Source organism: Ptychodera flava, chromosome 18, assembly GCF_041260155.1.
Source record: "Ptychodera flava strain L36383 chromosome 18, AS_Pfla_20210202, whole genome shotgun sequence".
NCBI classification, from domain to species: Eukaryota; Metazoa; Hemichordata; class Enteropneusta; family Ptychoderidae; genus Ptychodera; species Ptychodera flava.
The window spans coordinates 14726843-14744807 of record NC_091945.1 but is presented as its reverse complement, the minus strand read 5'-3'; the positions used below and the strand labels follow the sequence as shown (position 1 = coordinate 14744807).

Genomic DNA, 17965 nt, shown 5'->3' with positions numbered 1-17965 from the left:
CTAATTTCTTAAAATGCGAACTCTGTCACATTTGTTACATCCTCATTGTACCGCCCAACCACCTATTTAATTTTGAACTTGAATGGAAAATTGTGGCGATAAGCAAGTAAAAAGATTTTAAGCATAGAAATCAAGGAGCCACATCCAACTGCCAACTTACCTAATACCGTAATGATGAATATACATTCGGCTTGATTCTCACTACCGTCAGTTGCCGTGTAAACGACGGTCGTATTTCCGATAGGAAATGATGACATAGGCTGATGTGTGGTTCTGACAGTTGGCGCCACTCCCTCATTGTCAGTTGCAGAGGGAAGCGTCCATGAAACATTTGCAGAATTCATGCCTTGACCAGTTTCCACGGTCGTGTCATTCGGACAGCCCGTCAACACAGGTGGTTCATCATCTACAAAATGTTAAGGAACATTGTTAATGTTATCTGGCTACAGTGTCATACATCAAAAATGGATCAATCAGTCTAAAGTTTTCGATCCATTTCATGGTTATATATTTTTATATTTCCATTATTCAAACCATCATCCAACAGGCAAACGCCAAATTACAGAATGAGGTACTCAGAACTCCCTGCCCAATGGAGTAATGAGGAGTAACGTACCTTCCTCAAGAGTGCAACACAGTGTCGGAGTCTAAAACTCACCATCCTCTGACAGTCAGTCCGTTACTCTAGATTTACCGGGTGTCGAACTCATCATCCTATGATTGCGAAACCGGTACCAAACCACTGCCCAACGGAGCCTTCCGGTATTGATCAGAGAGCGATATTGTAAAGTCAAATTTTACGAAAATTTGAAGGGATTGTGGAAAAAAAAGAAACAAATGTAAGTCCAGAATACCTTTCACGGTAACTTTGAAACTGCAAAAGGCTTGATTTCCATAGCTGTCTTCAGCCGAATAGGAGACGTCCGTACTTCCAAGTGGGAAAAATGAACCAGGTTGATGTGAAACCGTTACTGAGACGTTTTCACCTGAATTATCAGACGCTGAGGGCGCCGTCCAGGATACATTTACCTTGTCTGATCCCTCTTCCGTGTTGGCAGTGATGTTTACAGGACAGTTGGACAACCAAGGAGGTTCCAAGTCTAACGAATGAATGAAAGAACGAATGATTGGATGGATGGATTGATGGATGAATAAACGAACCCATCATATTTTGATATTTGATATTTCATAGCACCTCGCTACTATCATTATTCAGATTATGGAACATATTCAAGAATTCTCAGAAACTTGAAATATAACAAAATCTGAGGAACATTTGAATATGGAACGTCTGATCACTGGAAACAGTGGCTTGGATATCTGTGGTAACAATTGAGGTAAGAACGGGGCAGTATTACAGAAACTGTCTGTAATGCCTGAGGTAAAGAAAAGTTTATATGCCATGTTTCCATTCTTCATAATTTAACACTTAAACAATTTCGTTCGAATATCATATTTGTCATTTGGTTAATGGGAAACTTGCGTACGTGGAAGATCATTCTCCCCATTTCATTGTACACTGTTTTACATGATATCTATGTCTTTCCTTGCTTGGAAGACTATCAATTTGAAAAATAAGGCTGGTCAAGCTAACTATTGTTCACTCGATACAGTGGAGGTAGATTTTTGTGACTCATAATTCCAACATGGCTGTAGATGGCCTCCCCAGAAAAAAATGTTGCTGATGGACGATCATGAACTTGTTTAATCAACTAGGAATAAGTGTGTACCCATTAATAAGGCTGCAATGGAATGACATTACCTTGGACATGAACAACAAAAGTGCATTCCGCTTGGTTTCCATCATCGTCTGTCGCGGTATACGTCACTGACGTATACCCGATGGAAAAATGTGAACCAGGTTCATAAGTACTGACCACTTGCGGCGTGACTCCAGAATTGTCTGATGCTTCTGGTTCTGTCCAAGATACGTTTGCCCAGGCTTGGCCTTGGTCAGTTGTGGTCGTTATGTTATCCGAACAGTTCGTAAATATGGGTGACTCGCTGTCTGCAAAGAGGAGAAAGAAATATGTACTAAGAGGATTGGTTACAGCTGCGGTGATATTTTTTTCCAAAAATGCATTTAACCTGCTGTGATAAATTGTTTTCGAATCATTCGATACGTTAGAAGGGCAAACAAGCAATGAAGCTATATCAGATTCATCAGTTGATATATTTTCCGTTATCTTTATTCTATTTTACGAAATGCAACGTCCTGTTCAACTGAATAAACATGTTCAGTTTGTCAATATAAAGCAATATGCCTGTAATATTCCACATTATTGTTTACAGTAGACTAAAGCTCCATCTAAAATCTGTTTTCAACATTATTATTGTAAATATATTTTACATCTTTAGTTTCAAGGCAAAATTCCAAAGGTGCTGTGTTACCATCGCATGAAGGGTATCACGCAACTGGCGTCAATGATGATAAAAGTCGAAAAACGGGAAAACGTAGGGAGCCAATCGACTTCGCTTTCGACGCAAATTTCTAACTATTACAGCAATTAGATAGTCACTGGATTAGCAATCGAGGAAAAAGTAATGAAGGTCAAAGATCCTAACCTAATACAGTGATAGTAAAGATACATTCGGCTTGATTATCGCTGGCATCGATAGCTGTGTAAATGACGGTCGTGTTTCCGATGGGAAATGTCGATCCAGGCTGACTTGTAGTGCTTACATATGGTGTCACTCCCGAATTGTCAGTTGCATTCGCAGGCGTCCATGAAACATATGCAGCATTCATGCCTTGGCTAGTGTCCACGGTCATGTCATTCGGACAGTTCGTAAACACAGGTGGTTCAATATCTGTACAATGTTGAGAAACACGGTTACAGCCCACACAATAATAGCCCGGGAAGTTATATGGCGAAATCACTGCAAAAATGTTCAGAGTTACAACGAGATTGGAAGTAAATCAGCTGTTCATCTGATAGACCGCGCAGATCCTGTAATTACAAGAATACCATGGCTCCATTGCCACAGCAGACGCAAGACTGCTGACCATGTTGCAGTGTGAAACAGTACACTGGCCGACAATACAAGCAATGCACTCAAGTCCGAGTCACCATTCATTTTTGAAAACTGAGAATATACCATTTACATATGGTTTTCTAAATTGACACGAACACTACAATACATTTCAGTTTTTGAAGGGTTGGAGCCGAGGAAAAGAATTTTGGTATTTCAATAGTTAATTTATCGATATTGTTCACACACAAGAACAAACACAGATCAACAGATATTTCGTCTGTGCCACGGGCGCTTGTGTTCGGATTGTTATTGGAGCTGCATTCTCAGTGAAACATACTGCTAAATTAATTCCCATCTTGTTGCATGAGCGGCAATTTGTTGGTCATTTAGCCATAAGGCTGCTGGGGTATTATTGCGCGCGTCGTAAATGTTAATTTGTCATTCTACAACAGTTGGTTTATTTCGTAAAACAATTGGTTATACCTAGAGAGACCGAAATGAGAAACATCTAATGATCTTATGGATCATTAACTGCTTTATTGATGAAACACCATGTATTAAGCCGCATTTTATGAAACTGTAATACGGAAAATATAGAGCATCCCAATATACCTTTGACAGTAACCGTGAACGTGCATTTGGCTTGATTTCCATAGCTGTCTTCAGCCGTATAGGTGACGTCCATACTTCCAAGTGGGAAAAATGAACCAGGTTGATGTGAAACCGTTACTGAGACGTTTTCACCTGAATTGTCAGACGCTGAGGGCGCCGTCCAGGATACATTTACCGTGGCTGATCCCTGTTCCGTGTTGGCAGTGATGTTTTCAGGACAGTCATCAAAGTAAGGAGGTTCCGAGTCTGAATGAATGAATGAATTAGTGATTGGTTATTATAGATATGGAGACGCCTCTGTTAATTATGGTTCATTTATACAACTTTACAAGTATGCTTTCCATCAAATATCACGCTTTATCATATATAACTACTTGGAAACTTTGCATACACTGCAGAAGACAACATAACAATATAAAATAAGCTAACACTGCAGAAGATAACATAACAATATAAAATAAGCTAAACGATTGTGTTTACATCTTTTCATGTTCTGAAATCCTTGGCATTTTCTATTGTAACATTATCTTGGCTGCCGGTGCTTACTTCACAGACAAATATGCTGATTGATGATTTATGAACATAATTTGCTTTGCTACGGATAATGCAGCAATTTTTGCATATTTTGAAAACGTTGACTTGGCATGAACTTGCCTCTAACGTAAACAACAAAAGTGCATTCCGCTTGGTTTCCATCACCATCTGTCGCGGTATACCTCACGGACGTATACCCGATGGGAAAATATGAACCGGAATCATCAGTACTGACCACTTGCGGCGTGGTTCCAGAATTGTCCGATGCTTCTGGTTCTGTCCAAGAAACGTTTGCCCAGGCTTGGCCTTGGTCCGAACTGGTCGTTGTGTTACCAGGACAGTTATAGAATATGGGTGGTTCGTTGTCTACAGCAGGAGAAAATACAGTTTATTAACAGTGAGTAATTTATATCGTTCTTGAACTTATAATTGAATAGTAACAACGTTTAAAATAGGGTTTCTGATAATCTTCTGATTATTGATTCTATATAACTGGGAGATCACTGCTGGCAATCCTAAAGCCATTAGCTGTTCTTCTCTGGCTTGCACAAAATAATGAAATACAGCTGTATAGCTGTGATATATTCTAACAGGCAATGCCTGTTACTTCCACTTGCGTGAAAATGGAGAATTTGTCACTGACTATTTTCTTTTTACCTTGGACATCTATGACAAATATGCACTGAGCTTTGTTTCCGGATGTGTCTGTAGCAGTGTACTTCACAACTGTACTGCCAGCACTGAATGGTGAATCAGACTGATGGTTTGCGTTGATAGTTGGCACGTCGCCAGAGTTGTCAGTAGCTGTAGGCACTGTCCAGGTAACATTAGTTGTTGAGAGTCCTTGGTCTGTATTCGCTGTGATGTTTTCCGGACAGTTTGTGATCACAGGAGGTTCATTGTCTTAAATGATATAAATAGTCATGTTTAGATACGTTTACTTGTAAATTACATATATATACAAAAAAACGTACACATATACGTGGTGTAATTATAAACTGTTCATTCTATTTAGGACATTGCTCGCATAACTACCTTCCACAATCACCTCAAATGTACACGATGCTTCGTTTCCGGTACTGTCTACAGCATTGTACTTCACTTGCCATCGCCCAATGGGGAATACGGAGCCAGGCCAATGGGTACTGTTTACGGATGGTTCATCTCCTGAGTTGTCAGTTGCCAGAGGTGCTGACCAAGTAACGTTGGCAGTGTCCTGGCTTTGATCAGTATCGACCGTAATGTCGGATGGGCAGACAATAGTTGGCGCTTCATCGTCTGTAACAATGTAAAATTGTAATAACAAACAGAAATAAATAAGATTTGATTTTGCCACTTATTTGGTTATAAACAATTACATCAGTGCCCGTAAAAGTCAAGTTCTTTTATGCCTTCCAGCTAATTTCAGTCAAGGTCTTCATTGAGTGAACGTGTCGCAAGGGACATGACGCTGGCATCATGTTTATGTTTACGCACAGGTCGTTACATCATTCATTACTGTAACATCCCATGGTATAGGCCTATTATATCAAGGGATGTGTTCTTAGTATCCCTTAGCAATAATCATATTAATTGGCGAAGATGGCTTCCTACAGACTCTTTTCGTACAACTATACATGACCTTTTAAATTTTGAACACTGAAATTCCTACCTTTATGGGACATTTAAGGTGTACTTTGATGTTCTGTACGTGTTATAAAAAAGAAATAATAGATATGTCAAGTGCAATTTGACAAAATCTTATACACCTTCTTCAGTATGTTATCTATCCCTTAACAAACAAACAGTTTTCCAACATGATGTCTTCGTTTTATGCCGAAGTATGAATTGAGTTCCTACTTTACATACTTACCATAGCATGTTTTCCCATCTAGATTTAAGACGAAACCACTCATACAACTGCATGTGTAGGATCCCTCCGTGTCTGTGCATAATTGTTCACAACTATTTGTACCGTTACATTCGTCAATATCTAGAAGGTCACGAAAAGTGGAGACAAGAAGAAAGAGTAGGGAAAAGAGACTCCACATTAGTGTTGAACGGGTTACTTGTTTTGAGCTTCGAAAAACTGTGAACTTAATTTGATCACCAGTCAACGGCTATCATTTTTCGATAATATTTATGTGGTCAGGGTAGCAAGATGTCCGTGACTAAGTGAAAAGCTAACTTCCTGCAGCATGACAGTGATTGCCGGAGTGTTACGATGATGTACAAAATACTAGTGAACACCGTTTTTTTTTTCTATGTCTACAAGAAATTAATGATGATGTAGTTCTTTGATATCCTTATTACTTACACAGTCTGTTCTGGAGAAACAAACGCTGTAACGTTTAATGTTATCATTATTTTGGTTTTAGAAAACAAGGCTAGTAAATTTCAATTCTTTGTCTTCCAGCAGAACGGTTTTGAATAACAGATGAATACAACGCACTGCAATCACAACTTATCATCTCAAACATCCAATGTCACTGTCGATAAAAGAATTCAAGTCTAAAATAAAAGTAGTTCAGTCGTCAGCTATAAAATCGGACATTACATGTGCAAAGGCAGTGTGTTGACAAGAAAATGATGTTGCGAACAGAATGGAAACTGTGCAAACAATATTAAAAGTTACAACTGAGGGAATCCCTTTTAATGACTCGTTTTGGACATTTCTTACATACTGGAGCACGCAATGCAAAAATGCTTGATAAACGGGGAAATATTTAATCAACTGTTAAAGGATACCAACTGTAAGTTATAATTGACACTATAACAGAGAGTGCGAAGACGATTTGTTCACTCACTCTGATCACAGGTGTTACCGGCGTAGCCAGGGATACAGGTACAGTGGAAATCATTGAAGAGATCGGTACACGATCCATGGACGCAGGGGTCATTTTGACATTCATTTTCTTCTGTAGAGGTAAAGATAGAAATGCACAGTCAGACACAAACATGCATACAAGCACGCAGACAAAATGGACCAGAGAAAAATTGGTTCAGTGAAAAAAAGCTTACTTTTTCATCGATATCCCATTTTCACTGATGGTAATTGTAAGTTGATCATGTCTTAGCTAACGAGCAGTGAACCAAAAACCAAAGAAATCAAAGAAAACAAGTGGATGAAGGGGTTGGGGAGACAAATTAAGTCACTAACCTTGACATGTCGGTATCGCTTCTTCCCATACGCCGTCATTACAAATGACGAAGTCTGGCCCTTGGAGAAAGAAACCGGTATCGCACGCAAAGGTTAGACGGCTAAAATGTTCGTAGTCTGTGCCGTTGACCGTACCATTGTGAAGTGGCCTTGGATCTGAACATGGGGCTAGTAGACAAGAGAAATGTATCCGTTATATTATCAATTTCATTCGTGATTTATTTCATAACTCTTCTACCACAATGCCAGGTCGAAGAAACAGTTATGAGACCCGGGCCAGGGTTTCAACACTATATCCAAGAATGCAAACGAACAAATTGCTGGATGCCGTCATACGGTATGAAGATTACTATTTACTGCAGTTGCGATTATCAGACATGGAAATTGTGATATTACAATTATTGAAGAAAATAAAATACCTTGATATGAAAATGTATCATTTTTTCGAACGATCACAATCAAATGTTCTAAGGCAATCACAATCTTTTTATTTAATATTCAATAGCATTATACTGTTTGGACTTTTATGCATACATACAGGATTATCTGTCATCATACTAACATTTACATGTTGGCCAGTCTGTCGACCACATTCCTTCTTCACACGTGACTTCGTCACTGCCAACCATTACATAACCATTGGTACAGCCAAACGATAAGATAGTGTCGTGGGGATAACTACCGTTGGTTGGCTCTGGAGAGCGCGAACCGTTTGATAGTTGACCGAGATCGCTGCAGTCAGCTACCAATACAGATCAAAATCCACAGTGAGTTCCCAAGTATGAAAAAGTGAGAAAAACGTGTTATTTGATTGAAAACAATGACGCATATACGTGTTAAATCTGTTACAAGGAAAACTTTTGATAAGATAACTTACAATTATCATTGCCTTTTGCTATGTGGACATACCATGTTGCCAAGGCTTATATCCTTGCTAATTAGGCACAGAAATAACAATAAGAAAACCGTACAGCTTAAAGGAAAAGATAAAATTTCATGATGGAAAAAATACTTTAAATTCACAAATTCTGATATCGTTGATAGGATTCAGTTTACCAAAATGAATTTCACATAACCATGTTACTATAAATAGATTTAATGCAACTTTACGAAAAGGTTCACAACAACATCCATGATTAACAAGCAAACAAATTACCCAGGCATTGTGGCAAATTAGTGAAGTCCCAGACACCGTCGACGCACGTGGTGGAGAATTCGGAAGGAAAGAGTGTAAACCCTGAATTGCATCCATATGATACTGCACTGAACGATGTATAGTTGCCGGCTCTTATTTGAAAACCGTTTGAAATGTCACCCGGATTCTCACATGGATCTGAAAAGAACCAACAGCACTGGTTATCGATATCTTTCTGTCTTATGGGGTGTTGGTAAGTAAACATTCCCTTTATGAGAGAGAGAGAGAGAGAGAGAGAGAGAGAGAGAGAGAGAGAGAGAGAGAGAGACGGATAATGCAGAAGGCAAATTGAGATGAAAGGTACACTGAGAAACAGATTTCGAGAAATAGACAAAAATATGAAAAGGGAGGGACAGAGGAGATGAAGAGAGCAAGGTTGTAAGGACACAGCTACAAAAAACCATTCATGAAACCGAAGAATTTTGCAACGGATACTCACAGACACATTTCTTATGAAGGGCCTTTATCTGAAACCTTCGAAATTCTGTGTCCTGATATGGGACCATACTTGATTGGTCAAGTAATCATACATCTTGCAATTCCTCGTTCCTACCACAGGCTCGTCTTTCATTAAATTAGTCGCAATGTGATATATGGTGCAAAACTTGTATATACTCATCTGTGTGCTCTCATATTTGTTTGTTATCTCGATACTCTGGCGGTTTTTATTTGAAGCCTCTCAATACGCATAGTTAAGGAACAAATTGAACAAACTGAACGCACACAGAAATCAATACATACCTAAGCATCCGGACTGAAAATTTACAGGAGGGCTCCAGTCTCCCGAACTTGTACACACGATCCTTGACGGCCCAGACGGCGTTTGGTTAATCGGGCAACTAAAGGTCAGGATATCATTTTCGACAAAGGTGGTTTCATTTGAACTCAAAATTGGATTATCTCCCAGAAGGGGGTTTCCAGGTAGTGTGCAGTTTTCTGTAACCATGAAAGATAATTAAATATTCATATATAATTAATATATCATTATATTACATGATAGAAACATTACGTCACTATGGATAGTATGTCATTTCATTTCTATCATAATCACTATTACGAAGGTGAATAATGATGATATTGCTGATGATGATGATAATGATGATGCTGATAACGATGGTAATGATAAATGTGATTGATTGTACGATGGCGGAAATGTGATGGCGGTAATACTTTATACTGATCTATCTATCTATCTATCTATCTATCTATCTATCTATCTATCTATCTATCTATCTATCTATCTATCTATCTATCTATCTATCTATCTATCTATCAATGTATCAATCAATCTATCTATCTATCTATCTATCTATATCTATCTATCTATCTATCTATCTATCTATCTATCTATCTATCTATCTATCTATCTATCCGTCCGTCCGTCGTCTGTCCGTCCGTCTGTCTGTCTCTCTGCCTACCTACCTACCCACCCACCTACCTACACCTACCTACCTACCTACCTACCTACCTACCTACCTACCTACCTACTACTCTCTCCTTATTTATATATCTCTGTATCTCTGTATCTCTGTATCTATCTATCTATCTATCTATCTATCTATCTATCTATCTATCTATCTATCTATCTATCTATCTATCTATCTATCTATCTATCGTATGTATGTGCGTGCCTGTCTGTCTGTGTGTCTAGCATGGAATCCCTGCCATGTGGAAGGTCACGGCAAATTGGTTTGTTATTGAATAGCTTTTAACAGCGGTATGAATGTAGCGAGTATTTTGGATGCTAGCTTGTTTGCTCGTTGAGTAAGTGCATTTATTGCGAAAGAAAATCCGCTAAACAAATCATTCAGTTCCCTTCTACAGGATAATAAATGCGTACATGCATGCTCTCCTTGAGAATCTGAAGTTCACTGTGCTTACCGTTAACTACGGAAGGTATTTTCGGCAGCTGTTGAATATTCAACATTGTCCCTTTCTGTCAAACAATGGGACCTGTGTACACTGCACACGTGTTCGACACAACCTGTAAAACTTGTCCCTTGTATGATACCTCGGCGGCGAGTGTATCACGAGATCTTTTATTGGGCGTGTCTGTGACAATGGTAGTGTGAATGGACCACTCATAGAGAAAAGAAAGAGGGTTCAGACGACTGTCGTCCAAAGCACAAAGCCCCATGTTTTCTCTTTCAGCTGGGCGCGGCTCACTATATAAATTACCAAATAAACAACATCAACTGGACAAGTCATGAAAAGTCAAAAGATGTTAAAAAACGTATCTTTGTAGGTGTTTGTTCTCCCTATCCTCGTACCCTAATATACTCTTCATGCAACATTCTCCGGCAAGTGCATCCCTTTCAATGCTAGACTGTATGCAGACTCTAAATTAAAGGGCCAGTATTGCTAACTTTTGATGATTTTTACATTAATTTTTATTTTTTATATCGATTGCAAATTCTTATTCTACCCCCAAAACAATGTTGAGAAAGACTATTGTAGTTCTCAACATAGTGTTAATATGAGTAAAATGTACTGTTATTCTTTACATTTGAACTCTAGTCCAGACCAGACTTCATATGTCAACAATAACAATGCAGTCTACACATGTACAGGATGAGTCAATAAGCTAGATATTGTGGATATCAACATGCTCTGGGGAGTGGAACAAGAAATTATGGTTAACAGTGAAAAAATTATATTTTCATTCGAAAACTATATTTTTCTCCTTCGAGTTAACACAGGGATGGCAGCCATTTTGAATTTCAAGTTTCAGTAGATCTTTGGTAATTTGTTTCTTGAGTACAAAAATTTGTACGGTGACCCCCGATTTTTATTCTGGATTTTGAAAGAGAATTGTGGAAACATTCCTTTTGGAAACTTTTAGCAAAAGTTTAAGTCTTTCACTACTGGAGACACTTCTGGCGTGAGGTACGCCCAGCAACGAAGTATCGAGTGTCATTGAGAAACATTGCTTATTCCTGCCGGTCAAGTGTGTTAAAATACCATAAAGGCTGCCGCCAGATAGAAACTTGGTCACTTATTAAATATCTATTTTGTATGTTTTTTTCATTTTTCACAACACTTACAAAATTCTTCTTTACGTGATCAATTTTAGTGTGTAGCTGTGTTGTAAAGACACCCTTTGGTTGTTCTTGTTCAGTTTAAAGCTGCCACTAATATGAAAAGCCTTACAGAGTCACACCCTCCTATTCGAGATTGGGGCATTAAGATCTTACTGATCGAGTAATCATCAGGTGCTGCCAACCAAGCTGTTCGTGCAAAAAGGTGTGCAACGGGGCATTTCAGTAGTGGGAGAGGGACAGTGGGGAGCTTGAATTGTTGTGGGGAGTGGGGAGCGGGCAGACCATATATACTGGAGGGCAGTGGGCATCAAAATTCAGCGGGCGGGCATATTTTAAAGCTAATCAGCGGGCGGAGGGAAATCGATATTTACTGTGGGCGGGGAAGAAGTTTCATTATTTTCAGTGGGTGGGGAGAAAATTTTTGACGTAGGGTACCCGAAAATACGTAGAGGGAGGGGAAAACCGTAGTTGATTGAAGTTGAGGGAGAGGGGAGCAATGTTCCAAGGTATACTGCTAGCCGCTCGCACAGTTTTGTGTTGATTTGGGTTACCTAGTGGGTATCTAGTGGGCAACGGGGAATTTCAGTAGTGGGGAGAGGACAGTGCAGTGGGGAGCTTGAATTTTGTGGGGAGTGGGGAGCGGGCAGACCATAGATACTGGAGGGCAGTGGGCATCAAAATTCAGTGGGAGGGCACAATTTCCGTGTATGCCAGTGGGAAGGCAGCTACGAACAGCTCTACTTTCCCCTCAAAAATTTAGGTCAAGGTCAAAAATAAGTAAAATTTGTATATTAGCCTTCAAAACATGTTTTGTGATGATTTTGCGAAATTGATGAAATTTACCAGTTGGCGGCACCTGAATCATCAGCGATTGTTGTTTCGGTTGCTATGATTATTGATTTTCAACTGTGATTGTTGTACTGTTAGTCCTTCATATATGACTGAAACATTTCTTTTTTTGCGATGAACCCCCTGATTATTTTTATCGTTATTTTTTGTAATATGTGACGTCATGGTCAGGTTGGTTGTCTCGGATAAAAAATGCACGGAAGACACGGTTTGTCGCGCGGACGTAAAAGGGGTCATTCGAGTATAAAAATTCGTCATAAATTACTGGGTTTGGTTTGCTTGGATTTTAATACATAGAAATATATTCTCCGACTGCACATTTCATCGTGAATTACCATAGATGTATCTACACACACAAGCTTATGTGGTCATTGGCGAATAAACATCGAAAGTAAAGATAACCCACTGGCATTACATTTAGATCTGTCCTGTGTGAGTGAAAGCCGACTGGTCGATTTTGCTAATATATAGATAGATGAGACATCAGGATGCTTATTTTGTCGCTGTGATTTGCGAATAGTTTTCTGGACTTGAAACACTCCTCTGACCCTCTCTAAGTTCTCGGCTTCCTTTGCTAAGAACTAAAAACTTATTACTACCAGCTACCCAGGCGGCAATACTAGTAAATCAGTAAGAGGCTCTTTTAGTTCATTGTCTCCTTCGGTTTGAGTACTCTAGATCGTACTTAATATAACTGTTGAGTACTTAAACGGTAACGACCTACTATCGTGTGCGCTTGACCTAGTTCAAACTGCTTTTCAATATATAGAATGGTGCTCCCATCTCTCGGCGGCTGCAGCGAGGGGAGTGTCGAAGTAAGCTATTGAGTACAACTATACAACAGCCAGCCCCCCTGGTCGTGAAAGTCGAGCAACCTATTTACCTTTCATCGGTAACACGGCATAATGACGAAGGAAAAGCTACTGATGCGTAATAAGTGTTGACATTCCAAATGTAATGCCAAAAGGGGACAGGTACGGACAATGTGATTTTCCGTGTACAAGAGAAAGTTGCGCATACTTTAGGCCGACTGCTTGTTGACCACGTTCCAAACATAACTTAAAATGCCCAACAGTTTCCATGGAGGAATTAAAGCAGCACATGCATCGAGACGTATGCTTGTATGTTGCCCCACCCACGGACAACATTGTTCGGTACAATCAACACTTTCTCGTTAATTTCGCTCCACTTAACGTTTTATCTTGATACCAAGAGCACGACCACCTCCTCGGACATTAACAAAGCATTAACGCCCTTCACCTGAAACGCGCATGGAATCAAACAAATTGAATGTTTCTCGAAGGACATTGAAGTTTAGAATGATGATGGTGCACTTCCCTGCAACTAAGCTAGAATCACTGACTAACTTTGGAAAGGGACCTTTCTGCGTCGAAGGTTTGGTGATCACTGACGCACGGATGATAGATTATGGTTGGGTCAGTCTAAAGTGTCAATTTTGATGATGCTTTCAGCTCACTGTTCACAAAAGACGGCTTTAATAGACTTGGTACGTGTAGTGTGTGCCGCCTATATCTTTATTGAAGTCAAAGCGATTGACAACAACACCTTGCCCGATCGGTACCATTTGTTCGGAACAATCGCTCGGTCTTGCAGAATTTGGCGCGCCCTTCAGAGAATTTGGGAATCTCGTCAATTAGCAAAATGATTGATACTTCACTTCAGGTCGCTCAACGGCAAATTTTTGTGTCCTTACGAAAAAATGAAATATGCCCCGCAAATGAAAATCTTTAGAGTGCACAAATTTTCTCTGAGCAAGCTTTCAACCATTCTCTTTCAAAATCAAGAACAATGGTCATCTTGCAAATTTTGAAATGAGAGAAACAAACAAATTACCCACTATTTAACGATATTTGAAATTCAATATGGCTACCATTCCTGTGTTAACTCTATGGAGAAAAATAAAATTTCCGATTTTCACAAATTAAGTAGTTGAAAATCACAATTGCCCGAAAAGATTCAAAATGAGCCTCCTCCAGTGGTAAACCAAAAGAATATTGTACTATTTTGAGAGTCCGACTATGTTCCCCAAAGGCACATTTTACCTAAGGGTAACAGAAGGCAAGTGCTTTTCAATGTCCCGCATTTAAAATTACAAAAACAATTTGTCAACTCAAAGCGTACTTACATAAAACAGAGAATCAGGTACGCCAAATGACGTCATTCTAAGGACTAGAGATCAGCCAGCCGTGGTAAAATAGTAATAGATTGTGTTAATTGTTGAGATAATCGGAAGAAACGAGGGGATATTAAGAAGTGCAGCTTCAACGTTCGAGATATGATTGTAGAGCTGCATTTTTTAGAGCATTTAGCTTGTATTTTGCCATACCAGCGTTGTCACTTATTGTCGTTTGCTTCGCGAATTTCCGTTAGAAGAATCTCGCCTTTGTTGTTATTGGATACGTAAACTTTAGAGAACACCACTTTCAACGCCAGAAATGCGATTTTTATATAATAAGTACTAATAACGCTGCCGTTTGAGAGGGATATATCTCAATTTGGGTAGAATTTGCTCCATATATAGTGTTCGCCCACCTGTGCGAAGTAAAAGAACCTGACGTATATCCACCACGTGCAGCAAACGTTTTTGCTGAATCGGATAATTTGTTTCAAATGTATTTTCATATCAAACTAGTTTGATGTCTTGAAATATCATAAAATTGTGATTAGGACTTTACAAGCGAAACACAAGCCCGCTAATTTTGTTGTCAATGTGTTCTCTCCAGTAATCTGAACGGTCACACTCCTCTGATATGTCTGCTGTAATTTGTACAAAATGAAATTCCATACATTCCATTCGTGGGCACATTTCGTGCAATGTAAAACACCTTGTGTACACTCGCCTTCGGCAAGGGTTATTTCTTAATCAGAATGTTGTCATAAAGTTACGTGTTACATGTTTTAACATCTATGATACGTTCCAATGATTATTACATATGTACCACAGATTACCAATCTGTTGGCAGCGAAATAAAGTTGGTATTTTCACAGACAGAGATAATATAGTCCCTGTATATTTTTTGCATTTTCTAAAAATTTTGACACTTTTCTAAGTATTTTAGCTTTTGATTGAGCTAATTATCACTACTTTTAAATATTTTACTAATTGCTTGCTTTCAGCAAAGTATTTCACGTGTTTTATCAACTTCAAAGCATTTCGAAAACAGGTCACGTGCCATTAAATAATGTTTACATAGAAAACCATGGTTAAGAAATTATTTCCACGCTAAATTATGCAAATTAGTTATTATCCCGTACTACTTTCTATTGGTAAATATTGTTGCCGGCTCCTGAACAACAATAAATATTTAAGCGGATTGGCAGAACTGTATTTATTTTGAACATTTGGAATCAGAATTTTATTATCGAAGTGAAACTAATATCTCGGCACGGACGGAACAAAATACTGTGACTACGACTGGCTTCGGACAATAACAACGGAAACTTCTACCAGTCGAGCTTGACCCACGACGGTGACGTAAATCTTACCAGTTTACGTCGCGTCAGCGTACAGAAAGCTGAGAAACAGCGACGAAAAGTATGAGCCACATTCGCGATCGGTATCCACAAATAATTCGCCTACGAAGAACAACAACGGCAAATGAGTAATATTGAGTGGGATTGATGACAATTCAACCCGTGACCTCGAGCCTCGGTCCGTGATAGAGGGACCGTGATAGAGGGACCGTGCCGTGACCGAGCACCCGGGCCGAGCATACCCGTGTCGGCCAGGGCAAAGACAAATGCGATAGATCAGCTCCTCCGACAACGCGGCGATCAGTACTTCGCAATCCTTGCAATGGTGTAGCCAGTAAGTTCAAAACCAGTTACTGTGCTATTCTCAAATCACCGGAGGAGTCTTCAACTTCACATTCAACATCGCGGCCTCAGAAAACAACTCCGTACACCACCGTGTTTCATTCACGTAACCGTAGATCTGACAGCCGTACTCGGACTCCGATTAGTCTAATTTCGCGTACAATTTGGAAGTTTCAGTCATTCTAATTTTTATTACAATTGATCTTGTTACTCTAAATACCAATTTTGTTCACATGTATTTAAAATATTTAAGATTTCTGTCCTGAAACGTCTTTGTTTGTGTCTGTTTTTGTTGTCTTAGTCGAGATGGAAATACAGTGATATAGTGAACGAGGTACTCTGCATCAAATATTTGCATATGAATAGTAGAAAGTTTTCCCTTAGCCAATCAGTGAGCTCACAGCTGGCATCATATAGAATCTATATGCAATCAGGCCGTGTCGTGATTAGCTGTTTTTTGCGACGGCGATCGACAAAATTGGGGAACATATGTAATAATAACAGAACCCCATGGCCTTGGAGGGCACTCTGTGGCGTTCCGAAGGTATTTCCCTCGGGATACGGTGTATTCTGCCTGTACTTTTCCTCGCTTCGCTCGGAAAAGTACTGGCGGCAGAATACACCGTATCCCTCGGGAAATACCTTCGGAACTTCACAGAGTGCCCTCCAGGGCCATGGGGTTCTGTCATAGTACAAGCTGACTATTGTACTTATTTATGCAGGAGCAAGGAACTGAAGTCAAATAAGGGCGTCCCTGCCCGCAATGAATGCCGGGAGTCGTTCCAAGCCATTCGGCCGATGCTATGTTGCAGCATGATTAGGAGGATCATGTTGTCAATTTTTTAAAGTCAATTCCTTTTAATTAGTAAACCAAAATTTGACGCATTTAATGTCCTGAATTTTGACCTCAATGTGCATAACTGAATAACACTGGGCCTCGTGCTCCTGATTTTAAAAATAAGTGTACGTCTGAGGGAGCTATTCGTGGTGAATATATGCAAGCATAATCCCTAAGATGATAGTGTCTTATTGCACCACTCTTAGCTGAGGCCCGATATCTTAAAGTCTTGGCTTTCCAATTTACTTTCGTCGTCTCCAGCCATGACCTTGACCTGGCAATGTATGTTGATGTAGCTTTTCTCCACTTGAAATCCATTCTTGGCCTCCCCTGTCCTCGGAAATTTCTCTAGTACATATACCAATTCAAGTCGAATTCAAATTCAAGTTCGGATCTTGAGTGTAGTCGGACAATGTTTCTGGCCAAATCTCGACATGTCGAACACTAAACGCATAAGAAAGCTATACACAGTGATAGTTGCTGCGAACCGTCCCTGGCGCCATTCATACAACACTGAGATACAATGTACACAGTTCCATAAGGAAGTGCAGTTGCCTATTGTTTTGAAGAAGACCAGGTGTGCTGATGACTGTTTTTTCTACACCGACGGCAAAATGTCGCTAACTCTACATCAAAGTCTCGGTCTCAAAAAGCTTTCAACGTTGGAGAAAGTTTCGCAACTTTGATATCTGAATTTCACCTCTTGGGGCGTGACCTCAAAAACACGTACAAAAGGCTCCACTTACCTGCCGATGCACACCACGTGTACAGAAAAATTACTGCTAACAATGACCGCAACATCGTCCGTAGCAGTGTCGAAAATGTTCATACATTCAACGTTTGTCGGCTGATTCGATCGTCACACGCCTATATGCATGGCGCAGTGCCACTACGTTCCAGATAGTCTACCAGAATTGAAGACTCGTTGATGACCCCACCCAACT

The 17965-nt window shown here is 39.7% G+C and overlaps 1 protein-coding gene across 1 annotated transcript in view; it reads right to left on the bottom strand.

Moving 5' to 3' along the window:
* LOC139117624 (hyalin-like) overlaps positions 1 to 17965 on the bottom strand; it is a 26274-nt gene extending 8309 nt beyond the window's left edge. Inside the window, exons 1-15 of the mRNA XM_070680866.1 lie at positions 17768 to 17965; positions 9198 to 9392; positions 8418 to 8594; positions 7824 to 8003; positions 7262 to 7429; positions 6909 to 7019; positions 5975 to 6094; positions 5158 to 5400; positions 4780 to 5025; positions 4243 to 4488; positions 3589 to 3834; positions 2566 to 2811; positions 1763 to 2008; positions 855 to 1100; positions 161 to 406 (exon numbers count right to left, since the gene is read on the bottom strand). Of these exons, the coding sequence (XP_070536967.1) occupies positions 161 to 406; positions 855 to 1100; positions 1763 to 2008; positions 2566 to 2811; positions 3589 to 3834; positions 4243 to 4488; positions 4780 to 5025; positions 5158 to 5400; positions 5975 to 6094; positions 6909 to 7019; positions 7262 to 7429; positions 7824 to 8003; positions 8418 to 8594; positions 9198 to 9392; positions 17768 to 17822 (2971 nt within the window). The 5' untranslated portion in view covers positions 17823 to 17965. The remainder of the gene's footprint in view (positions 1 to 160; positions 407 to 854; positions 1101 to 1762; positions 2009 to 2565; positions 2812 to 3588; positions 3835 to 4242; positions 4489 to 4779; positions 5026 to 5157; positions 5401 to 5974; positions 6095 to 6908; positions 7020 to 7261; positions 7430 to 7823; positions 8004 to 8417; positions 8595 to 9197; positions 9393 to 17767) is intronic.